Here is a 26,485-nt window from a genome sequence, read left to right as displayed (position 1 = left end):
TTGCAGGTGGCTGAGTGCGAAACTGAATATGTGAGATTGGGATAAACAGGAGTTGCTACTATTGTAGCATTTTCCTAATTACATAACAGCATGTATTCCTGACTAGCTTGATCTTTATGCTGGGATAGTTACGAATTTACCCAAGTTGTTGAGCATGATTTTAGTGTCCTTCTCATCCTGTGTTTGGAAGTGGTTTGGAAATTTAAGGCTGCCATACCTTCTTTATGCTTGTTCCACAAAATCATAGGCCACAGTGCTGATGGACAATGCACCGGGCATTATACACTGGAGGGACATTAAATGAAATCTGATATTGAGGAATATTTATATTTGTCTCTTGTCATGGATAGATAATTTCCTTGTGACCCCTTGGTAGCTTAGACTAGAGCTACTAGCCTCTGCAGAGTGGTTGGGTCAATTTGGATGGCCTTTCCCAGGCACCTGGTGAATTCAAAAGTTTTCCACATGGCACCTGAAAATTTCTTAGCAGTTTGAAAGGCAACTCATTTGGATGTCTAGTTAGCTTCTGGAGTGCAGAGGTAAGTGGGATGCAAGATAGGATTGTTCCTGAATGATCTCTCTTACCCATTAAACCTGCACCACTCTTTGGTTCTCTGAGGAGCTCTGGGAAATGAATCAGATGAAGAAATATAATGTGCACTGATAATGTTACCTAGTTCGGTAATGAAAATTATGCAAACAAACATACAAACAAACAAACGCCAACCAAGCTCAGGGATCACCAAGGACCCTCATGAAGAAATAGTTTAAGCAACCCTGGTAGTACATGAGCAATTAGTATTATTGCACATAGATCAAATTCAACAACTCTGCATTGATTAGGGTGGCAAAAAGAACAATTTCTCACTGCATCTGTAGAAGGTCAACAAGATGCACTATTTAAAGGACCTTTCTTCTTTTTTGAGTGATGGATTGGAAGAGCCAGTCAGTGCAAGTTGTTATCAGCTGGCTAATCATTTCTTGGATAAAATTGTTCATATTTTCTCCAAGTTAGAAAGCAGGCTCCAAGCTAGACTGGATCTCATGAGATGGCTTTGAACTTGTGACACTCAAGGAAGGAAGGTTTGTTGTGATCTTAGGTCTTCTACTTGTGGACTCACTTAACCCATGGCATCCTGGTGAGAGAGATTAAAACAAACAAGGACACACCAGGGAGATGGATCCATCTAGTAGTCATTATATCTCTTGCAATGTAGACCCTGGGTGAGGACCTTAATTTTCCAGTGTCTGCATTTGTACAGAGAACTCCATACATAAAGTGTTACATTGCAGACACTGATTGTCGATGTGAGGAAGGTGGCAAAAAAGTTGTCCCTAAGAGAGCTAGAAAACATCATTCTCATTAGTAGGCCCCCTCTCTGTGGAACAGCTAGTCCCCTAGCTTTTTATTTTTTAGGAGGCAACTTCCTCTTTCAGGGGATTATTGGCAGAGTGAATTTGGAAGACTGCAGTAGTTTTGTTTTAAATAAAGATTTTAATATTGTGGATTTTATGAATGTCTTTAATATTTTATGTTAAACCACCCAGAATCACTTATGTTTAAATTTACATAAAAGTAACTGTAATATTAATAAAAAAAACCAGGGCATTGAGCAATACTGCCATTAGAAGAAAGCTGAGCAGCCACTAACATACTTCATTAAATTGAAACATGCTGTTCAATTTTATATCCCAATAGCACAAAGCAATATGATGAGAAAGTAGATAACAAAATTGGCCCATGCTTAGAGAGAACTGTGGTCTACTTCCTTATATACTTCCTAGCAGGCTTTTTTTTTTGGCCTTTAAGTGTTTTTTTTTCTTCTTGCTCCCACCCACTGTTCTTCTGCTGTTCCATATGTTACCCTTTGGGTAAAATTCTGGAGTGTATGTTTTAATTTCCTAATAGGTTTCCTTTCATTTTTAATTTTCTGTAGGTCAATTATTACTAATGCATTAAGCCAGATAAAGCCACTTTATCACTTCCTGCTAAGAAAAGTATCCATACTTTTTTATATCTTTCTTCTACCTTCAGGGGTTACTGATATCAATAAAACATGTGTAACATCGATGAAGGCATTAAACAGAAATGTAATGGATGTAGGGGGAAGAATGGATAAAAATCTGAATTATAAAGAGTAAAGATTATGATGCTAGGAAGTTTGTACTTTAAGTGGCTTACTAATTATTTTTTCTTTGAAGAATTTTAAGACAAATGGTAATTTAAGACAAATGGTAATTGGCAAAAATAAATATAAATATACATTGTATGCTCATATTGTTTTTTATTGCAAATTTGGAATTAATAAATAGTTTGGATGAATGAAAGTGTAAAAAACAAGCAATCTACTGGTACTTCTTTTTAAAATATCATACGATTATGATTCAGAGCTGCAGTGGCACAGTGGTTAGAGTACAGTACTGCAGGCTACTTCTGCTGATCACCGGCTGCCAGCAGTTTGGCAGATCGAATCTCACCAGGCTCAAGGTTGACTCAGTCTTTCATCCTTCCAAGGTGGGTAAAATGAGGACCCAGATTTTGGGGGGCGATATGCTGACTCTGTAAACCGCTTAGAAAGGGCTATAAAGCACTGTGAAGCGGTATATAAGTCTAAGTGCTATTGCTATTCATTTGGATTGAGTTAAGACTAGTCAATTGGAGCCAGTAAAAGGCCAAAGATAGCTGAGAGTTTGAAGTTATTTGAGATGTTTCATCTATGATAACTAGTTGTTTTATTTTTAATAAGGCATGTCTTTTGTCCTACTGTCTGGTTGTTCAGATTTTGTTTTAGTATTAGAAAATAATACTCCTGTAAAATATAAACTGTAGGAGTGACTTGGGTATATGCACCATGACCAGCTATTCTTCTTCTTCTTTTTTTTTTGATTTATATGCCGCCCTTCTCCGGAGACTTAACGGCTTACAAGGCATTAAGCAATAGCCTTCATACTTTTGTATATTTTTATACAAAGTCAGCTTATTGCCCCCACAAACCGGGTCCTCATTTTACCTACCTTAGAAAGGATGGACGGCTGAGTCAACCTTGAGCCTGGTGAGAATTGAACTCACAGTAATTGCAGGCATCTGGAAGCTAAATACTACCTTTAACAGTAGCATTAGTCTGCTGCACCACTCAGGCTCTACTCTTAATTAAAAATGCTGATTCAAAAGTTCTGCTTCTTGCCATTTTGTTAAAATTATGAGGTTAGAAATGACCAAATTAAAGCAAATAATCACAGTGGGTGGGCATTTCATATTTTTAAGTATTCTGTATTTTCTATAAAAAAAATAAATATCCTGAAATTATTAAAATGCAGCATTATGGCAGCTGTAATCATCCAATAGTTTCTTCCTGTGCAGATAAGTAACAATAGACAAACTCCCCTTGGTTTCATTTTAAAATAGGTCACCAAACTGTATGTTCTATTAGAAAACTTTCAAGAACAAAAAGTAGACTTTGGGGAGGAGGAATGTTCTAAATAGAAATTTAAATTCTACTATATTAATTTGTTTTTCATTTTAATCCTTGGACATGTACAAAGTTTACTGCTCATACAAAAGCTATGCAACTTCTCCTGCAATTAAGTTAAAAGTGAAAGCATAAGATAATTTTGTGTGTGTGTGGTGGTCGATAAATGAATTTGTGCATCTCTAGAGCCTTTTTAAAGCTGGTTTCAGTTTCATCCCTTGCCAGTTTTCAGTCTCTGGCAGATTGCCCATGAGTGAGTGGTCTCCTAACAAAAAAGATGAAGCACCCACCCATGCTGGGCCATATGGAGGATTGTAAAGATTTCTGAATCAAGAAATAAGGTACAGAATTACTAACTGGGACATGTACTTACCAGTGCTTCTAGAGAATACAATTCATTTAAAAATATTTGACAAGCATATTGACTTGGTGGCCTAGGAAATAAAATGCTGGAGTCTAATTGCTTAACAACTCAGATGATTAGTGACAGTAAAAAAATGCAGATAGAAAGAGAAAAGTATGAATGTCAAGATGGAGCTTATGGCTACCATCATATAATTATATATTTGGGAATAATCTGCATGGAATTTAGTAAGGTTTATTTCTAAGTAGACATGTGTACTTGAGTAAAAGCTTTTCATGAACATTTATGCTGGGTTCTACATGCTGCATTATTTATTTATTTATTTATTTGTCAACATGTACAAGGAAACAAATAACAGTATAGACATAGACATGGACACATGAAAAAAATTGGCACAAATAAAAGGATATAAATAGGCAAAACATAGCCATAAACACAGAGAATGATTATATATAAATGGGGACAGTAGGACAGGACAGTAGGCACGCTGGTGCACTTATGCATACCCCCTTAGGGACCTCTTAAGAAACATGAAAGGTCCACAGTAGACAGTTTAAGGTAAAAGATATTGGGATTGGTGAGACTAACAACAGGATCAGGTAGACTGTTCCAGACATTTACTACTCTATTGTAGAAGTCATATTTCCTATAATCAAGATTAGAGCGAATTACATTGAGTTTGAATCTATTGATAGCCCTTGTGTTATTATGGTTGAAATTAAAGTGCTCATTTATAGGTAGGACTTTTTAGTAAATAATCTTATGAACTAAGCATAGGTCAGAATGTAGACGGCATAGTTTGAGGCTATCCAGACCTAAAATTTCAAGCCTGGTGGTATAGGGAATTTTATTTTAAGCAGAAGATTTGAGTACTCTTCTAGTAAAAATCTCTGGAACCTCTCTAATGTATTGATGTCTGAGGATGCCTGAGGATTCCAGGCAGGTGAACAGTATACAATTATAGGTCTGGCAAAGATTTTATATGCCCTAGTTTGAAGTATAGCGTTACCAGAGAGAAAACTTCGTAAAATGAGATTGACAACTCTTAATGCCTTTTTTGCAATGATGTTACAGTGAACTCTGGGACTTAGATCTTTTGAAGTGAGTACTCCTAGGTCCTTGACAGAGTGTGGGTCAATTTTTAGATCGTTTCCAGCCAGCAAATATTTGATGTTCTTATTTCTATTGCCAATGTATCGGACTGAGCATTTGTTAGCAGAGATCATTAGAACATTACTGATACAAGGTGGAGTTTGAATTATGCTTATTCCTAGAGAATCAAATAATAGGATTAACGCTGGTAACATAATGTTTTATATTTAGTATTTTGAGGACCACCACTGATCATTGAATAATATCTGGAAGCTATTATAGTTAGATGAAAAGAATAGTTGTTTGTTCTATTATAAGCATAGCATGAATACAATTCTGCTTGTTCTTTTCTTGCTTGTTTTAACAATCTGCCATACCATATTCTAAACAGTATGTCATTTTTGTTACCAGAATTCTGAATTAAAATTTCAGGGACCAGAAAAAGTAGGGATGCAGATTTCTGTTCTGTGAGTAGCATTCAAATGGCCCCTCTGCCCCCAGATGACCTTTGTTGTCTTCTTCCTCCTGCTGCTGGTCGAGGATCCTGGGAGAAGGTGATTGCAGGATGGGTGCAGTGAGTGTGGCAGGGTGGTGGAATTTCATCTGCTGAAGAGAGCTTGTCAGGTATAGGCAGAGAGGAGGCAGGTAAGTTAATTATACATACATACATAAATATATTTGTCTCTTCAAATGAAAGGACATACCTTTAAACCATTCCAAATTTAATTACTGTAAATAATCCCACGACACCATAGAATCTTATGCTGTTTTAGGGAAGCAAATAGGCAGTGGCTTTTGTTATTTTTTAATAATAGACTCCTTTGCTGGACCTAGTTTGATGGTGAACTAGAAGAGGGTTCAATTTGCTTCTCAGAACTGAAATGGTATAAAATTTCAGAAGGGGCACTTTCCCATTGGGGGAACTCTTAGTATTTGCTCTATCTTGAAACATACATGTTTTTGCTAACTCTTGATTTCATTTGTCAGCTTCATGTATAATTCCATGGTTATAGAATACATAATTCCATAACATAATATAACTTTATGTTTTCAGCATTGAAGTCCAAGTCCTGAGCCATACAACCAGGTTACTCAAGCACATGTACGAGGCACCAATTCCTACTTCAAGGGCTGGAATGCATGATATTATCCTTTATTCACCCTCAATCTGCTAGGAAAGCAATCCACACAATCTTTTCTTGTTAAAAAAATAATCGTTTTACCAACTTGAGATAACTCATATAGAAAGGTTCTTTTATCGGTTTTAAAACCTGAAATCAAATGAGATTGTGTAGCATTTCAAAACGCTACAATTGTGTTGAATTTATATTTACCAACAAAGAAATAAAGGGAGACTAGTATAGATCTAGGAAGGCTTGGAGGAATGTTGTCCATGGGGTCACGATGGGTTGGACACGACTTCGCAACTAACAACAACAGTATAAATCTATTTTAAGCTATTTAGCTTTTGTTAACTAGCCATACCCTTCTGGGATTTGAACCCAGGTTACTTACATGTTAGGTAGATGTATTAACCTAATGTATTATGAAGAGATTAAGTGTTTTTTCTGGTGAGACCAGTCTATCAGGGCAATCTGGTCTACCCAAATATGGGACGGAACATACTGCTTCTACTTTTGCTTTTCAGACCAAATCCTGGAGCCTTCGCAGGCAGTCACTTTCACGACAAACTATTTTTGTCAGAAGCAGTATGGAAGCAGTATGCTCTGTCCTATATTTGGGTAGATTAGGTTGCCCTGATAGACTGGTCTCACCAGAAAAAACTACAATCAGACATTTTGAATTATATTTAGAAATAGACTAAGCATTAGTAACGCTTGCTCCAAATGAATTAAAGCAGATTATGAGATTTTGATACAAGGAAGAAATTATAGCTATATTAAACTCTTGTCAAGCCAGAATTTCAAGTGGAATCATGGCTTATGTTCAGCAATCTCTTTTCTTGAGCTAGCATTTCATTATTCTTCCACAATGAAAATCAAATTCAAATGGTCAGAGACATAGTTTTGTTGGGAGAGTGCCAAGAGTATCACAGACTTATGTTCCTCATCTGTGCATTCCTGAGACTGTTAATATTTACCCACAATTATGTTTTAAACAAAAAATGCACATTAATTAATTGCATTGACAAAAAAGACAATTTGACCACTTGAAATCATCCAAGACTTCCCATCTTCAAGAACATCTGCCCATGCCATAGGAGATCAAGGTAGAGGACCTCTTTTTCAGTAGTAGATGTGTCATTGTGGAACAGCTTGCCCCCATGGTTGATTTGTTAGTTTTTCAGAAGTTGTTAAGATGGTACCTTTTGGAGTACTAGTGGGAGTGTTACATTACTTTATTTTTTTTTATTCTGGTCATAGCTTTTATGTAATGAATGTTTGGATTGTAAGAAGGGTTAGAAGATGGCTGAGATTTTTTTTTATTGATTGCTGTGCATTTTATTTGGTCTGTTTTTGTAAATTGTCTTCAGTCTTTGTGATTGGGAAGAATATAAATAATTGCTGCATTGGTCTTCGACACCTGCAATTTTTAATCAGTTGGGAGGGCACCAGATTGAAGAAGGTTGAAAAGATGAGGCATGGTATTCAAGGCTATGAATTAATATTATTAGCAGCACGGATCAGATACCTACCTTTTCTGGTAAATCTCTTAAAAGGCTGAATTGTGCTGAAAATGGGAGGGGGTGGTTCAGTAATACCATGCTTGGGTTTGTCAATTTTTTCATAACACTTTATGAAAAAGCTCAAAAGTTCATGGAAGTTATACATGTCAACCTACAAACTAAAATCTAGGGGGGAAGCAGTCTAGTTACTATGGAAACCAGGAATTTTGCAAAAATCCATTGAACTGGCTAAGTAAGAGATGGAATTATACATGAAGCTGACAAGTGAAGTCAAGAGCTAGAAATTAAAAGGATGAATAAATAGTGTTGCTGAGTTCCTCAAATCTGGGGACAAGAGGAAAGAAGCATAAAGCAGAGGAAAGATTGTGATGAGCTAAAACATTTTATAGCAAGATTTGGGAAACATGAAGAACTTGATATTTACCCAAAATTGAATTTACTCATGTTGTGGGAGTAATGACACGCTTTAATTTTTCATCTTTGTTCCAAGCCCAAATTAGGTCCAAGGTGATCTTTATAAAAACAGTCCTTTTACCTCTTATATAATTGTCTCCTCATAAATGACAATGTAGGATTTCAGAAGAGAAGCTGGATCTTTATTCAGCAACAAGTGTGCTAAATGCCCAGATCTGCCCAAACCTTCTGATAACTTGCTAAAAATAAAAAAATAGTGAATATTACGGGTTGTCCTTCACTTACAACCAATATTTTAGTGACTGTTCAAAGTTACAATGGCACTGAGAAAAATGACATGGTCATTTTTCACACTTACAACAATTGCAGCATCCCCATGGTCACATGATCAAAATTCAGACATTTGGCAATTGGTATTTATAATGGTTGCAATATGCTGGGGTCATGTGATCACCTTTTGCAAACTTCGGACAAGCAAAGTCAATGGGGAAACCAGATTCACTTAACAACTGTGTCACTAATTTGACAACTGCAGTGATTCACTTAACAGCTATGGCAAGAAGGGTTGTAAAATGGGGCAAAACTCACTTAACAACTCCTTTGCATAGTAATGAAAATTTTGGCCACAACCGTGGTCATAAGTTGAGGACTACCTATTCTCCACAGTCAAATAACAGAGAGTCAGTGCAAAGTCAGCAGGCCTTTGGAGCATTTCTCAGGAGCTATTAGAGAGTAGCATCCTCTGTATGTTAGCTGAGTAGTAACCACCCCAAAATTATTTTTTTGCTTTTCAGCTACTCTGTGAATTGAAATATATAGTAAGCCAATGTGGATGGCCAATCAAGATACTTTCAACAAAGGTTTATATTGTATTTGTGCTTTATGCTATATTTCTCTGTCATGCAGAATTGTTCAAAAAGAAAATGGCACTCTTCCTGAAACAGTGCTGGGTGCAACTGATACCCTTAATGTATGATATAGTAATGCATAATACAGTCACATTCTTGAAAAAGAAAGAAATATCTTTAAAGGCCTATTACCAAAATTTGGGCTTACTACGTACTATGAAGGTACCTTAAATATATTATAGATTTACCTGCAGTTTATGCTTCCAAATACTAAGACAATTGAAGATTTTGTAACAGATACATGAGTTCTAGCAAAGGTATTATCAGCAGGCAAAAACATTTGAAAGCCAGGCGCAGTGTATGTAAACAATGCAGCCAAAGAGGAATGAAGCATACCTATACTGTAAAAGTCACACGTGTTAAGTATAACCACAGTTAATATGCACAAAGCAACAAAACAAGTCAAGAAGTATACACAGAAGTGTCAAAGGACTATGAATCTGAATACAGTTTCTTCATAATGTGGGTAGGCTGCAATGACAGAAAGAAGACTGGGTTTGAACAATATCTCCATTGTTTTATCAGAGTGATGCTGGTGTACAAGTTAATCTAATTGCCAAAATTGACTACAACAAATAGAATCCTTTGTCATATTTATGCATGTATCTGAAGTCATGTAATGGGACCCAATAGCTACTTTGGATGGCTGTGAATATAAATGCATTAATACTACTAAATTCACAAAGAAAAAACCTGGGGCTACAATCAGACAAGTTACAAATTACAAATTGTCTATCTTGTTTGCTCAATCAGTATAGAAAGTCATCTTTATATCTACTTATCCATGAAGATTTTTTTTTCTGTGATAGTTCTAATCTCCCAGTAAATTGTTTTCATTATTGTTAATTAAGATGCACAACCAGTAGCACATGCTATGAAAAATTTATCAGTACTGCAAAATGAAAACAAAACTGGACTGAATGAAAACAAACAAACAAAAATATTTGTCAAATTGAAGAAGGTTTTAGTCACAATGGAAGTCCCAGGTTTAGCCTGAAACCCAAAGTATTAAGTATGTTATTACAACAGATTTAAGTGTAAGCCAGAACTATATCTAGTAACTACATATATGAAGTCATATATTATAATCACTTCTGATAATCACTATGGGAAGATATACACTTCCCATAGACTCAAAGAGAGCATTACTACATCCTAGCATGAAAAGAATGCTTAGAAGAATTCCAAGGGCAAAGATATTGTCCAGGGAGATGCAGTCAGGTTTTGACACAGATGCTGGATGAAGAAAACACATGCCTATGTACTTTTAATATGCTATATCCTTAGTGCAGCTTTAAATACATACTTCTGCTCCTGAAGTGTTTCATTGCATCATGGAACAATTGATAGAAGGCATCCATGAACCATGGATGACATTCTTTTGTGAGCCACCAAAGAATAAAATTCAGATCTCCACTTCAGTTTTTCTAGATTGGATTGGTTCCTCACCTGCTGTGTGTGTTGCTGCATTTTACATATTTTTATATTATTTTAAAATGTTATTAAGTCTCACAGAGTTATTATGACAAGGGTGGCTATATAAATAAAATATAAACAAATAAATAATAAAACTGATATTACAAAAAAGCCTGTTAGCGGTAGAAGGAAACTAGGCCATCAAAGAATACAGTGGCTGGACACCATCATAGACAACATTAGCCAGAGAATAGAAAAACTCAAAGAAATAGTACAAGATTGGAAGATGTGGAAAGACTTGGCCCATAGAATTGCCAAGAGTCAGACTCAGCTAAATGGATAACATCATCATCATCCTCAAATATAAAAATGAGAAAAAAGCAAATGTTTTAAAGTTCAAGAGAAACACAATCTATTTTGTACAGTAATAGCTAGCAAATTACTAATAAAGGATGTAATTAAACCAGGAAATACTAAAGTGCAGGCTATAATAAGTAAATCAAAATTAGGATGCCAGAAAAAGGTTGATAGGATCATGAAAATAGTAAATTATGTCTTTGTCAGTGTATAAGAATTTATGAACTGGAAAAGCCATGGCAACAAGTCAACCAATAGGAACTGTTTGGTGACTGAGACACAGGATTTGTTGTATGAGCCATGTGAGCCGGCTTGGAGCCTGGGCATGGCTTAGCTTAAGTGTTCTGTGCTGTCAGAGTTTGTTTGTCTTTGCTTGAGAGTACTTACTACTTCTTCTCTCTACCATGTTGCAAGAGCTGCATGGGTATTGTATACATGCACCATGTTTTATATTGTTGTATATACAGAACTTTCTTCTATATAATGAACCTTCTGAATTATTTGCTTGTTTGCTGGCTGGATCGCTACAAACTCCGACAGTCTTGAAATTCATTCCTCTTGGGCTCAAATAAAAAATCTGGGGACATTATCATGCAAAGATGTGTCTGCCATTGAGCTTTAGCATGTAACAAAGGATATCCAGATGCCACTTTATACGTTATATGCAGCAAATGTGTAATCAAGAAGCTAACTGAACAGTGTTGACTATTGCACAAATAAGCCATTTTATTTAGGCAGAAGGATTCAACCAAAAGTGATGGTAAATAATGACATGTTCCTTGCAATATGTTAAATTTCTTTTGTCATAGTCCAAGCTGATGTTAATAAATATAGTTAATTCATCTCTCTTTTCATTGCCTCCTCATATATGAGGAACACAGGAAATGGAGAATATTCTAGCAAAGGTTTAGAACAAAAACAGGGAACAGAATCCTGATGGGCACTGATATTCCTGCCAAAATCTCTTATGATGTCATTAAACACCCTGCCACAGCTGACTTTTAATTGTTCCATTTCTTTTAATTAAACAAACAAATCAGATTTGGCATATTGCAAATGAATGAGCTTTCATCATCACTATTATTTCCATCAATGCCTACAGAGTCCACATAAATCTTACAGGAAGTTTGAGAAAATAAAAAAACAGATAATTGGCTACTTTCTGTGGAAATTTCCTCTAATATTTCTCCTATTTCCTTTTTATACAGGTCTTGTATTTCCTCTTTCTGCAGTCATCAGTTTTCACACTAGTTACTTTAACTTTTTTTTCTTTCAGATTCATTTTACCCCCAAATCCAGTAATAATATAATCTGTCTCACAACTTCTTTTTTTTGTATTTTTCATTATTTTCTTCAGTTTTCTAGCATAACCAAACAATGCAAGCATGTTTTAGGATAATTTCCTATGTATATGCAAGACTTGAATACATTATTTAATACTCTCTTATATACAATTTAGCCCTTTCACTCATAATCTACACCTTCACTTCCATACTTATATTCATCACCCCTGTTCCCCAAGATTGGGGTGGGCAATTGTCACTCTTTTACAACCTGTGGACTTCAACTCCCAGAATTCCTGAGACAGCTTGGCTGTCTCAGGAATTCTGGGAGTTGAAGTCCACAGGTTGTAAAAGAGCCAAAATTGCCTACCCCTGCCCAAGATCAAACATCAGTTGAATTTGTTACCTCATTCCTTTTTTCTATTAGTTTTATACAGAGTATAACCATTTTCCTTTCACACATTTTATACATTAATTCATGTTGTTTACTGTGTACATCTCTTGCATTCCATGTCACAGTCTTACAAATGTTGTGGCTGTGCTAGACTGCTAGTTGGTACATCTTCATTGCCCATCATGGCTATGGTCTGTTGAGGCTTTGTGTGCAATTTTAGTTAGATACAGAAGATGTAGATTAGATTATCAGTCTTAGTTATAAGGATAGATTAGATAGATAGATAGATAGATAGATAGATAGATAGATAGATAGATAGATAGATAGATAGAATTCTTTATTGGCCAAGTGTGATTGGACACACAAGGAATTTGTCTTTGGTGCATATGCTCTCAGTGTACATAAAAAGACAAGATACGTTCATCAAGAATCATAAGGTACAACACTTAATGATAGTCATAGGGTAAAAATAAGCAATCAAGTCATACTAGGAAACAATATAAATCGTAAGGATACAGCAACAAATTACAGTCATACAGTCATAAGTGGGAAAAGATGGGTGATAGGAACAATGAGAAGATTAATAGTAATGCAACTTAGTGAATAGTTTCACTAAGCACAATTAAAAGCACAACAAAGAATGTTCTTTCTGCGCCAACTCAGAAAGTTCAAACTGCCCAAGGAGCTGCTGATAGCTGCTGATACAGTTCTACAGAGGAATTATTGAGTCTGTCATCTGCACCTCTATAACTGTCTGGTTTGGCTCTGCAATCCAACAAGACAGACACAGACTTCAGAGGACAATTAGAACTGCAGAAAAAACAATTGCTACCAACCTGCCTTCCATTGAGGACCTGTAGAGTCAAAAAGAGGGCTGTGAAAATTACAGACCCCTCACATCCTAGACATAAACTGTTTCAACTCCTACGCTCAAAACAACGCTATAGAGCACTGCACACCAGAACAACTAGACACAAGAACAGTTTTTTCCTGAATGCCATCATTCTGCTAAACAAATAATTCCCTCAACACTGTCAAACTATTTACTAAGTTTACACTACTATTAATCTTCTCATCATTCTCACCACCCATCTCCTTCCACTTATGACTGTATGACTATAATTTTGTTGCTGGTATCCTTACGATTTATATTGATATTGTTTCCTGATTGCTTATTTGTACCCTATGATTATCATTAAGTGTTGTACCTTATGATTCTTGATGAACGTATCTTTTATTTTATGTACACTGAGAGCATATGCACCAAAACAAATTCCTTGTGTCCAATCACACTTGACCAATAAAAATTCTATTCTATTCTATTCTAGTTTGACAGTGTTGAGGGAATTATTTGTTTAGCAGAGTGATGGTGTTTGGGAAAAAACTGTTCTTGTGTCTAGTTGTTCTGATGTGCAGTGCTCTATAGCGTCGTTTTGAGGGTAAAACCATGTGCTGCCTTGAAGAATTTTCACCACAGTAGAAGAATAAATAATTGTTAAAAGCACAAATTTGAAAGTAGCATAATGGTTTGAATTTTGATTTTTGTAGATAATTGCATTTGATGAGTTAAAGACAGACTTCAAGAGTCCTATAGACCAGTGCAACCCAACACATGCGGTAAGTACTGCTCTTTGATTTAATAATAACTAACTAATTTAATTAAAACTATATTTTGAAAATGTAGTGTTAAATGTAATCTTATGATTTTCAATAAGCATTGAAAAATGCCATTCCTAGTACCTTCACGGACAGGCCCTTATAGTTTTCTTGGCAACTGTATGCAAGTTGGTTGCCATTGTTTTTGACCTCCCTGTCCAAACCTTCTATAAGTGATTTTTATTTTAATATGTAAATATAGTGAGCCTGGTCTTGACCTAATTATTTCTGATTCAGAAATGAAAGTTCCTGCAATAAAACCCCATAAACTAAAGGCTGATTCATGCAATCTATAATTGGCTAAGGTATTTAATGCTGGTTGCATGCTGTAGCTGAATGCTCTGTAATTCTTTTCAGAGAGACATACTTTCTATAGAAGCGATATAAATACACATAATTTATAGGTGCACTTCTCAAGGAGAATTTGTGGCCCCACTGTCTTCATTAGACTCTGAGAAAAAGCTAAATCAATCAATCAATCTTTAGAAAGGATGCCTTTGGAGGTCAAATAAAATCATGGTTTCCTGCAGGATGAACTAGATACAATTATTTAATATTAACCTCTTATTTATTGAATGTTGAATGTTGACAAATGGCTAATAATATAAAAATTAAAATTAAAACATGATAAAAACAAGGCAAAGTAATATTGTGAGACAGTAACAAACTAAAATAGTATTATAATAATGTAATGTTAGATGGGCATGCCTAAAGAAATGTACTGTATGTTAGCTAACCTTCTAAATGCAAAGAGATGTAATAGTATCTGCACACAATTTCATACAGAAGATATTCCATAACTTTGAAGTGATGGGGAACTTTAGTATTTTTCAAAGGATACTAATAGCAGTCCAAGGCAGATAGTCTGCAGATATGGATTGAGAGAAGCAATTAACACTCTGGCGTACATTTCAAGAAGTTTGGGAGAAGCTCAAGGGATCAGGAGTAGATTTGATTGCAGGATGCAAATGCAATAAATAGACAAAGAATGCAGATGACACTGTCTCAGATTCAGGCTAATACAAGCCTATTGTACAGTTCTTAAATCTCTTCTGGAATTTCCAGGAGGAGACTTGAATCATCCATATTCTGTTTTTAAGCAATCATTGTTTCCTAGAATTCATGGAACTGTGTTTTGTTTAAATTGTAATGCACAAAACAGGATCAGGTGCCATAGTTTGCCTTTGGACTGTTTGACATAATTGGAGTATAAAATCTCCAGCTGAAATTAGTGTCTTTTAATGTGGGATGTAGGAGTCCTGGTGGCGCAGTGGTTAGAATGCAGTATTTCAGGCTGTTCACAGTCTGGAGTTTGATCCTCACACGCTCAAGGTTGACTCAGGCTTTCTTTCCTGATTGGAAAGGATCCGGATAATCCACTTCCTCCAAGGCCCTTTGAAGCTGTTGCACAACCATCTTCTCCACCACCCTCCTCAAGAAAGGGAAGAGAGACCCTGGACAAAAATTGTCCCATATGGTGGGATCCAATGATGTTTTCTTGAGGAGGGGTGAATCAAGGCCTTCTTAAGAGATAAAGGAACAACTCTCTCACTCAAAGAAGACTCAACCTTCATCAGAACCCATTCACATGACACCTCCCAAGCCACTTTGACAAACAAAGCAAGGTATGGATCTAAAAAGCAGATGGCAAAGCTTACAGTACTGAGGAACCTGTCTACTTCCTTAGATCTAAATGGTTGCAAGAAACCAGGCAAGACTTCTCCCTGGGTATCTTCTCATCATATTCTTTTTATCCTGACATGTGAGCAGCACATATTGTCTAGCATGCACTAGATGAAGAGAGAAGTGAGAATATGTGAGGCTAAGCCTTCCCACAGTTTTTGCATGCAGTTGGAAATCTGTCTTCATTGTATTTAAATAATTTAATGGCAAACTAGTGAGGTTTGTAAATTGCCTTGCACTGATCATTATCTTCCCCCTTTCTCCCAATTTTGTTTTCACTGACTGACAGTAGCTCTCAAATATTTCAGATATAGATCTTTATTAAAGTGTGTGAAGCACCACAATTTCATTGAGTAAAGCATCTGTGTTCTTTGGAAAGCTCGTGCAGCTGGTTATCTTTATATTTGTGTACATATGCTGACCACACTTTCTCTGGAATTACCAATGAAACGAAGCAGCTGCACATGCATTCACACATGTTGACAGCCAGGGAAAAGGAGCTGAACAAGCCTTCCAAATGACATGCCTACTCTAACATTTTGAGGATGGGAGGCCTTGCAATTTCTGGTGTGCTTAGCAAAGCACTCTCTTTCAAATGCTTTGTGCAGTCCCAGTGTTTAGTCATCCAGCCGCTGGTTTTTTTTAAACTCAAATTGCCACAGATCATACTTGGATCTAAAACAAGGAAGCAAGTGATCTGATTTGCAACTTTCCTCATAGGGCACAGGACTATATTTCTCAACAGAATGTAATGTGGTAACCCAATCCATAGATATGACCCTGCAGTTTGCTATGTAACATCTCCTCAAATTATGTAATGGGAAAACAGTTCTGTGAAACCTCAGCCCCAAGGTGATCCAGTTTAAGATGTAACTGATAGAAAATCTTGTATGCTTAAGTCTGATAATTACAATTAACTCTGTTGTTTCTAGAAAAGTACCCACAATTCAAGTTTCTGCTGATCTCATTTAGACAACTGTATTGTACATCCTCAGGAAGCATTTTTTTCTCCTTAGAGAACATTTTTACATTTAAACTCTACAATAAAAGCTTAGCTACTTCAAGGCAGCATGAAAATACCTGCTGATCATGCAAGAATAATGGTTGTTACATATATACTATATTTCGAGAAAATAAGGTGGGACTTTCACAGTATAAGGAGAACTTATAAGATAAAGCAAAAAGCATAATGTTCTTTAGTACCATTATGTGTTTCTGTCTTCCATAGTTCGTTCCTCTGTGGCAGCAAGCTCATCTTATATATCATCAAACTATAAGCTCCTAATTTTATCCCTTGCATGAATTTCCAGGAATCAGTTGCTAACTTTAAAGTTGCAGTAGAAAATTTGTAATTAACCAATCACTGCTGAACTACAGTTTCTAATATGCTGGGAGTTGTAGTTCAGATTTGGGACTAACTTCAGTTGTCTTGGCAAAAGTGAAAACATTTGATATAATTGAAATATGTTTAGATGATCTCAGTAGATTACTAAGGCAGTACCATGCAAATTATACCAGAGGCTAGTATATTATAGACTTTCTTCTGAGATCAGGTAAAATATTTGTTGATCCACATGATTTGTTCAATTGTAGGTCTCTTAAATTGTATAGTTTTACTCCATCTTTTCCCACTTTCCTTTGACAGAGAGAGCGGTTGAGAAACATTGAACGGATCTGCTTTCTTCTGAGAAAGGTAAAAATTAATCCAGATTGGTTTTGTTGAAGGGAAGCAAACCATCATGTTCTTATGAGCAGCAATACATTCCCTTTTTTAATAGTAATTTTATTAAAATTACAACTATGATAAAAAATGAATACAAATCAAAAATATAAAAACAGAAGGTACAGAAAGAAAAAAAAATATAGTAGAGAAAAATAAAAGAAATATATAAATGACTTCCGTTCATCGTAATATATAGTAGAAACAATTTTTAACTTAGTTCCTTCTCTTAAAGTACAACAGATGATTTATTCTTCCCATATCACATCTCTCATCTATAAACTAATCCTTAAAACTTCATCATCTCAGTCCTGATGTCAGCAAAAGTCCATTAAAATTATCAGAGATAACAACAGATCTATTTTAACCTTGATCAAATAATCCACCTTTATATTCCTTCCTTTTAATAATCTTGATCTTTAGTTCCTTCAAATAATGTTCTAAAATTTTATGTCATTCCATTTTTCTTTGTTCCATCTCACAAAATTTTTCAAAGCTTTATCAACCCTTTTTTGTAGATCCAGTATGGGAAGATTATCCAGGTCATTCTCCTGGTTTGTTATTTATGTATCCCTTTTACTTGTAAAGGAAACAGTTGGTTTCTTTCGTATTGCACTATTGAAACTAACTTCTGGGTCCATTGTTGAAAAATATCCTTCAGTAAATTGAATGTTAAAATATTTTGCTCCATTCTGTATTAGTAAATAAAATTTAAGTGTTCTTTTCTTTTAATTGTCATCTTTAGTTCCTTTTAGTTCCTTCAGTGTCAAACCTTCAAGGACCCAGACTTTTTTTTAAAGAATTCAAAATAAAAAAATATTTTCCCATAGGAAGGATTCTTATACTTAATTTCAAAATCTTATTTCAAATTTATCTGGAACCTCTAGTCTGTTTGTAACTTTTTAAATCAAAGTTTTGTTCACCCTTGCTGTTTATTCCAGAATAATTTGTTTAAGTCTTTAAACTTTTATTTAAATCTTCTTTCATTAAGAAATGAAAGAAATTCACCTGGTGTTGTAAAATTTGTCGATCCAAAAGTCCTAATAGCTGAAAAGCAGTTAAGCAATTTCTGAAAATGATTAGAAGAGGAAATATGCAAACTCAGTGCCCTTCAAAGTTCCAACTATGGGTTGACCAGGATAGCTATTCCCATATCTTCGAGAGCACTAAATCCACTGGAGACTGCTGTCTTCTGATCTCCTTATAAGGAACAGCTTTGAGAAGAACTTGTGGATGATCTTGATAGTCCATTGTGGAAAGTCCATTTCTTGTCGTAAGAACTGGTCTCCTTGCTGGCTCTTCATTCTGCGGCAGGCTTCAGCTACGCTTTTAACAGAGATAACTTCAGCTTGCCATTTCTTCCCTAGAAGTCAATAATAATGCATGGTTACTTATTTTCTAGAGAAGATTATAAATGGTAAAGAAAAAATTGACAGTTTGATGAACTTTGTAGGAAAGGAATGAAACTAATTACAAGGGACTTCCATTCAGTCTACAACATTCCCTCCCCCCCCAAAAACCCCAAACTTATGAGAAAATCATTCTGTTCAATCCCCTCATTTTTAAGACAATTTATAACTTCTAGACGCGTAATTGGTGTATGGCATTTATCTTTATCTTTCTGTACTTAGACTTATGATTGGTGTAATGATCCTAAATTGGGATATAATAAAAGGAATAATAGATATATAATAGAACGTTATGCATAGTCTGAAGAAAATAGAAGAATTTTTTCTCATTTTCTCCTGTGGTTTTAGTTATATAATGAAGCTGAACTTGAAAGCTGAGTATTTTTATTTTTTACAAAATAAAGGGTTGCAAGGTGGCATGTTTTTTTTTCATTTGTTGTTTAACTGGCTGAGTGGTAAATGGCTTTCTTTTCCTCTGTACTTTAATATCCATTTTTCTGTATGGTTGGTTCATACAGCAATTTTGTATAACTGCAATGAAAAATAGTATAAAAATTCTCTTTCCCTTCACACTTGTTGAAAATCATTTGCATTCATTTTTACACAGTGCTTGAACAGATTGGACACTCTTTGCCTACATGCCAAATTTCTAATAAGGAATTGAGAAAAATGTGAGGAAATTGGAGGAAACACTGTATACACAACACATATAAAATTACAAGAAATAAATCAGATTTATTTTTTTTGGATTTGTTTTCTTATTCACATGTGTCTTGTCATGAACATGCTAGAAAGGAAACCCAGGATCTATGCAAACATGTCTGAAAATAAGTGGTATGCCCTCCACTCTCATTCCACCTCTCTTTGAGCATTTTATATATCAGAAACATTTTTTTACCTTTAGAAACTGCAAGAAAATATTATGCTGTATGCTTGCAAATATTTCCTTGTACCACAAAAAATATTTTTTCTTCTGATTATATTTTTCTAGAGGATTCTTTAAAAGAAATGGTAAAAAATTGGGTATATAAACATAGCCATAAGGATTTTAATACTTTTATTATGTATGTGGGGTCTATTCTCTTTTCATCATGCCTCGTCCTTTTGCTTGTGAAAAAAATGAGGAAAGAGACAAATGACAAAACTCATATATGAGTTTTAAAGACTAAGACAACTTCTATATGGCAGAAAAAATGCAAAAGACTCTTAGTGCTTTGTCCCAACTGAGCTGTTTGCCTTGGGCATGGACCACTCTCCTTATGCCCCATTATGGGTTTAATTTGTTGCTACTTGTGGAAGGATTTATTTGATTTAGATAAATCTGCTGTTGAGATACTCTGTTCTCTGCCTGGGTGGATTGAAGAGGCTAAAATGGCCTGGTTGGATGGATGCTTTACCTTCATTATAAAAAATGGCAGACTTAGTATTAAATCAGTAGAGATTCTATCGATGTTCATGTCTTTGGTTTTTCGAATATGCCTCTCAACTTTAATCTTCATAACTAGACAGCTGTATACAAACATGCTCAACATTTTTATATCTGTTTAATCAATACAGTAAGATCTTGTTGGAGTTATACAATATGCTTGATAATCTTTACAATTCTGTTCAAAGTGTAGTCTTCTACACTTCTTTATTATTGAAGAAGTGTATTTTCATAGTGGCTTGTACTCCAAGATCAAATTCCTAGCATTTCTACATTGGCCTTCAAGCTGCTTCTTGTCCTTGTAGGTGATACCACCAACCACCTTAGTATTGAGATGAAGTCAAAAGCTCTTCTAAAAATAATATAACTGTTATTTGCTTAGCCACCTTTTGGTTTTAAGCTGTGACCCAATTTTTATAAAGCTAGCAACAGCTGGTGATCATTTTATTAATATATGCGCAAGGCATGGAGATGTCTTGCTGACATCAGCCTTTAATTTCTTTTGAGTCTAAATATCCTTACTTACAGCAGAAATGGCAGCTCTTGGCTAATACAGACTAAAACTGTAGAAACAACAGACTGAAAGGAATAAAAGATAGCATATATTTCATAAACTCATTGGTTAGTGCAGCTTGTCTTTGCTGATAAGCTGCTTTTTGGTGGAGTTTTTTGCTTTGGGAAGAAAAGAAAACAGGATAATTCAAGAAGCAATTGAATGGAATTGTTTTTGCCTACTTAGCAATTGTGAGGCATTCATGGTTTGGCAGCAGAGCTTTGGGGAGCAATTAGAACACAGTACTAATAAAACAAAAATTAGGACACATGCAGCTTTTAACAACTCCTGAAGATATCTGACCTCATTATAATATGGCTCCTCATGCCATCTCTAGTAGTCAGATATTTGTGTGCCTTTCTTCTTTTTAAAATGCCTGCCTGCCTATCTTCCATAATCACAAGACCTTTCTCTGACTCAAGACATTATAGATTTTGAAAGGATCTTGGAGATCTTCTAGACAAATGGATGTCCAATTTTTGCTTGAATATCTTCAAGGAAGCAACATTCATGACTCCAGGAGGAAGGCTGTTCTACTGTTTAACTGGTCTTGTGATCAGAAAATTACTTCTTATTTCATCTCTCTTCCTCCCCCCTCTCCCTCCCTCCCCCATCTCTCCCCCCTCCCTCTCCTTTCACCAATAATTCTTTTCATACTCTTGGGCATTATGAAAAATAAATTTACACTCTCAGTTACCACTAACCCTAACCCTTAGTTTTCTCTTCTTTAGGCTAAATATTCCGACCTTTAAAAATGTTTTTTATAGGATTTAGCCTCAAAGTCCCTCACCATCTTTATTACTCTATTTGCACTTTGAATGCTCATTATTTGGTCTTTTTGTTCCCTTTTTGGCTTGTTGATTGTATCTTTTGCACAGTATGTAGATGTTGTTTATGTCTATGTGTCTATTGATGGCCAATATGTCAGAGTGCCAGGCTTCCAGAAATTTTCTAGCATTTTTTGACTTGGTTTGATTTAGGATGGCCACAGTTTCCTAGTTGAAACTATGGTTAATTTTGTCCATATGTTGTTAAATTAAGGACTTTTTATCATGTCTTCTGACTGCAAGTTGGTATTTATGAATGTGTTCTGCTAGTCTTCTGCCTGTTTGTCCTACATAGTGACTGTTGCAGTCTTTACACTTTATGTTATAGATGACTCCTGTTTTTGTCTTCTGTAGCTGCTGCATCTTTTGGTTTACTTAGGATGCTTTGGAGGGCTTTAGTTCATGTGTGTGCTACACTGATTCCATCTAGTTGTAATAGTCTCTGTTGGTGGTTTCTGATATGTTTTTGATGGCAGTGTTATTTTTACTACTTGTGTTGGTTGTGCAATAGTGGGTTGAGTGATCAGGCACTTTTTGACAAAGCTGTGTGGATATCCATTTTGTTGGAAAATGTTGTATAGATGCTCTATTTCCTTTTTCTACAAGCTAACAACCAAGTTCAGAGAGCACCAAGGACCTCTCATTTCAACCTGAGCTACAAATATTCTCCTTTTTCACTTGAGAAATCCAATATCACTATTTGTATTGCTAATATTCACTTAGATGTTCAAGGGCTTTCTTAATTCATTATATCCAAGTGAGGTAACACTAAACACGCTTATTCAGAAATCAACATCTGTAGAATTTAATGGGTTTTACTAGTTTTAAATATATTTAGGATTAGGACTTATTTATCTGTGAAACCAGCCCTGTCTGAGACCCTGCAAGAAAGTAACAAATTTACAAACAAAACTGAAAATATGTGAAATATCCAAAATTAAAAGTAAGCTTTGAGTAACACAAGTTAAGCCAGGATTTTACTTTTAATTTTGGATGTTGAAGAGCTGGTTTATTTGAGATAGGCTGCAGTACAGGTAGTCCTCAACTTGTGACCACATTTGGGGCCAGAATTTGCATCATAAGTCATTGTGGTTGTAAGTTGAGTTGGACCCAAATTTGTGACAATTTTTATGACAGTCATTAAGTAAAACTAGCTTCCTTAATGGGCATTTTTGCTGTTTTTGCTGAAAATTGGCAAAGAAGGTAGCAAACAATGATCACATAATTGCAGAATGCTGCATCAGTTGTAAATGCAAACTGGTTGCCAAGCACCCGAATTGTGATCAGGTGACCATAGTGATTGTGTGTGTGTGTGAGAGAGAGTGGGGGGAGGGAGGGAGTCATAAGTACAGGTTGAAAATTGCTTTTTCTGAGGCTGTCATAACTTTGAACTATCATTCAATGAACAGTCTTGAGGACTTCGTGTAACAGAATCTTGCAAGCCTGCCTGTGTTTTCCCTGGGCTTCTTTTTATACCAGGCAGTTGTGGAGATAACTGAGTCCCTTTCTCATTCTCTCCCACCTGCCTGGGCTTAATGCATGCTTCCTCTCTCCTGATATTTTCCTAAAGCTTCTGGTTGCTTTCTCCAAGGTCATCTCCATGGTTCCCTAGAACATTTGAGTAGCACTCTGTTAATTTCTGCATGATTCTCTACCTTCTCCTAGAAGTACGTTGGTTTTTGTTTATTGCACAGGGATTAGGAGGAAGTTGTGATCATCTGTGTATTCTGTCCAACCTCTTCCTCATTTGTTCAGCTATGCAATAGCTGCTTAGAAGGATCACATATCTGACTGTTGAAAGGCTACTCCATAGTAAATGGGGTTAAGATAAGGCTCCCTTTTCCTGTTAGTAAACTTACTTTGCCATAACAACAAATTATGTTATTTGTGCATGATTTCATGGGAGGCATAAGCTATTAAAGTTTGAACTGAGCAAAGTCCTGAAAGGCCGTTGCATAGTTTTTACAATTGCTACTTAACAAAAATTCTAGATTATTTATGAACAAGTTAAAAAGCATTAGTACAGATGCCTGTGCAAAAAGCATCATGTTTTATATCTGTTTTGCAAGAATAGTGTATTATTTTCATTCCCTGCTATCGGTTCTTTAACCAATTGCAGTAATGCGTGGTTAAGGAATGAAGAGATATTTTCTTGTATCTAATGACTGTCAAGCTTTTTAAGTATATTTTTTAGTAAGAAACTTTGTTAAAAGCTTTTGAAAGTACAAATAAGCAGGGTGCTCTGGATCATGCATTAGCTGCATGTGGTTCCTCACTCAAAATCCAAGATGACACCATTATCTCCATATTTCCCCCTGCTCTCTGTGGAGAGGCACTTTTAAAGATGAAACAAAGGCCAGATTTAAGGATGATGCTAGGCATACATGGCTGAGTTGTCCGTTTGCTTTTCTTATGGTATCATTTTGATATAAATCCTGAATTGTCAGCTAGTAGCAAGTAAGGAAATTTGAAACTGTGGCAGTAGAAAGATGTATTTTGGCAATTTTACTTACCACAGCATGGGAGAAATTCTTAGTTTGATAAATTCTGACAAAAGACATAATGAGAATAGAAAAAATGCTCTCTATAGGGTTTTTCAATTGACAGTGTTTATGGACAGAGATAGAGTGTGTGAAGTTTGCCTGTTCTCATCATAGTCCAAATATGAGATTCAGGGTTTTCAGTTTACCTCTTTTCATATTTGAACCTTCCTTTTAAGACAATATTGAATCTGTCTTTTGTGATAAGAAAAAAAACCTATTGAAGCCTTCTCCAACAGGAGTTAGTACCAAAAGGTTAATTACTAAGTAGTACTTATAAAAACTGCAATGACTTTTCAGATGTTTGCTCAATTTATACTAATAGCTTAAATTCCTATCAAATAATGCATGAATACCAAGATTTGTTTTTGCAGCAAAGGAAAATATGTGCTCATTTTCAAAATAAAAGTCATTTATGGTTAACTATGCAAGTCTTGTAACAATTCTCAGTGAAAAAGGAACATTGAAAAAACGTTGTTATATAGAAGTTATATTTTTTTTCCTGTGACAAGAAATGAAATGTACCTTGTGCCACTTAAAGATAAATTTTGATTGATTGAGTAAAGTATTTAGTGACTCAGGTGGGGCACAATCCTAGTACTTTTAATCTTAAATAAAAAAGGTTTGCTTTATTTTCTGTTTTGTTTGCCACCCACTCCAATAAGGTATGCTGCTGAACAAAGCAGTGACATAGCTGCCTATTCCAATTGGCCAATATCGTGGAAGAGAATATCCGTTGTTTGCAATGCAATTTCATAACAATGTATTTCTCAAAGCTGTTCTTGGAGAGAAAAGTGTGAGTCCCCATGAACAACTTATTCAGCCTCCCTGAAAGTCTTCTAGAACTTTTACGATAATGTTGACTTGAACTTTAGAAATACTTTCTCCCTAAACCTCCAGTAATACTAAAAAAGCTACATCAGTTTTCTCCGGCACAGCAAGACTACTTAACATGTGTTTCTGAATCTTTGTGTAAACCCATGGTTTCTAGAATAGACCCCACATATATTGTGTGCTGCTCTTCCATTTGTATCATGAAGTACTAGTTAAACAGGAATAATTTGATTTATAAGAGATTGACTGTAGCTTTACTTTACTTTACTTTATTCAAATTTCTATACCGCCCTTCTCCTTTCGGACTCAGGGCGGTGAACAGCCAAGATAAAAACATCTATACAAAACATCACAGTTAAAAAATAAAGTTAAAATAATTTATAAATTTGGCCCATAATTTAAAACTTGTCAATTTAAAATCAATATTAAAATTTTAAAACTAACCCTAAAATCAAGACAGACCGGCTAACTGGAAAAAATAAGTTTTTAGGGCCCGACGAAAAATCCGAAGGTCGGAGATCACTCGTATCTCTGGGGGTAGATTGTTCCATAGGGTAGGTGCCACCACAGAGAAGGCTCTCCTCCTGGGGGTCGTCAGCCGGCATTGTCTGGCCGACGGCACCCTGAGGAGGCCCTCTCTGTGGGAGCGAACCGGCCGGTGGGAGGCTATTGGTGGCAGAAGGCGGTCCCGTAAGTACCCTGGCCCTAAGCCATGGAGCGCTTTAAAGGTGATCACCAACACCTTGAAGCGCACCCGGAAGTCCACCGGAAGCCAATGCAGCTCGCGCAGGAGAGGAGTCACATGGGAGCGCCCCGTCGCTCCCATAATGAAGGTTTAATCAGTGATAGGCAAGAGCAATTTAGTCAGGAGAAAAATGTAATTTCTAAGGTGACAGAATTCAGGTTCTGAGCAAGGAAACCAGTAGCAGGGGGCTTTTCTTCAGAAATATAAACACCTACTTAAGAAGATAGCTACTACACTAAAGGGGAGACATTTTAAAAATCCACCCCTTTCCCTACTGGGGAAGAACCTTCAAAGATAAAGATAATCTTTAAGCAGGTTTTTCAGTATATTTTATGTCCCAGTTATTTTATAAACCATTGAGTCATAAATTCAGGCTTTAATGTGCACTTCTACAACAATAACAACAACAACAGCAGCAGCATTAAAAACAGTCCAGTGTAGTTGAATGCCATCAGAAGTTTTTTTTTCTGGTTCTTTTATCAAACCCCTGAATGTCCCATAATATTCAGAATAACACTGAGACTATTTTGGCGCTGCAGTTTTTGATAGATAAGTTTCTATTTTTTTTTTAAGGGAGGGGATTGGGAGGCAAGAAAGAAAGGTCCTAGATGAGGTATTAAATAGAGCACCTCCCTGGAGTATTGCAGATCCAGGTGTGAGACCCAAATCCTTATAGCAAGACTCTTTCTTAATGATGGCCCAGAAAACATCACTTCCCTCCCTATTCATAATCCCTCCTCCCTTTCT

At 35.8% G+C, this 26,485-nt stretch overlaps 1 protein-coding gene across 2 annotated transcripts in view; it reads left to right on the top strand.

The window, feature by feature from the left end:
- The window catches only part of CNIH3 (cornichon family AMPA receptor auxiliary protein 3), a 70,671-nt gene that overhangs the window by 16,614 nt on the left and 27,572 nt on the right, over positions 1-26,485 (top strand). For both annotated transcript variants that reach the window (XM_034427917.3, XM_034427918.3), the window contains 2 exons: positions 13,894-13,962; positions 17,330-17,377. In XM_034427917.3, coding sequence (XP_034283808.1) covers positions 13,894-13,962; positions 17,330-17,377 — 117 coding nt within the window. The remainder of the gene's footprint in view (positions 1-13,893; positions 13,963-17,329; positions 17,378-26,485) is intronic.

Source organism: Pantherophis guttatus, chromosome 1, assembly GCF_059756535.1.
Source record: "Pantherophis guttatus breed Tessera chromosome 1, ASM5975653v1, whole genome shotgun sequence".
NCBI lineage: Eukaryota > Metazoa > Chordata > Lepidosauria > Squamata > Colubridae > Pantherophis > Pantherophis guttatus.
Note: the sequence above shows the minus strand (reverse complement) of the source record. Positions and strands in the feature narration are given on the sequence as shown.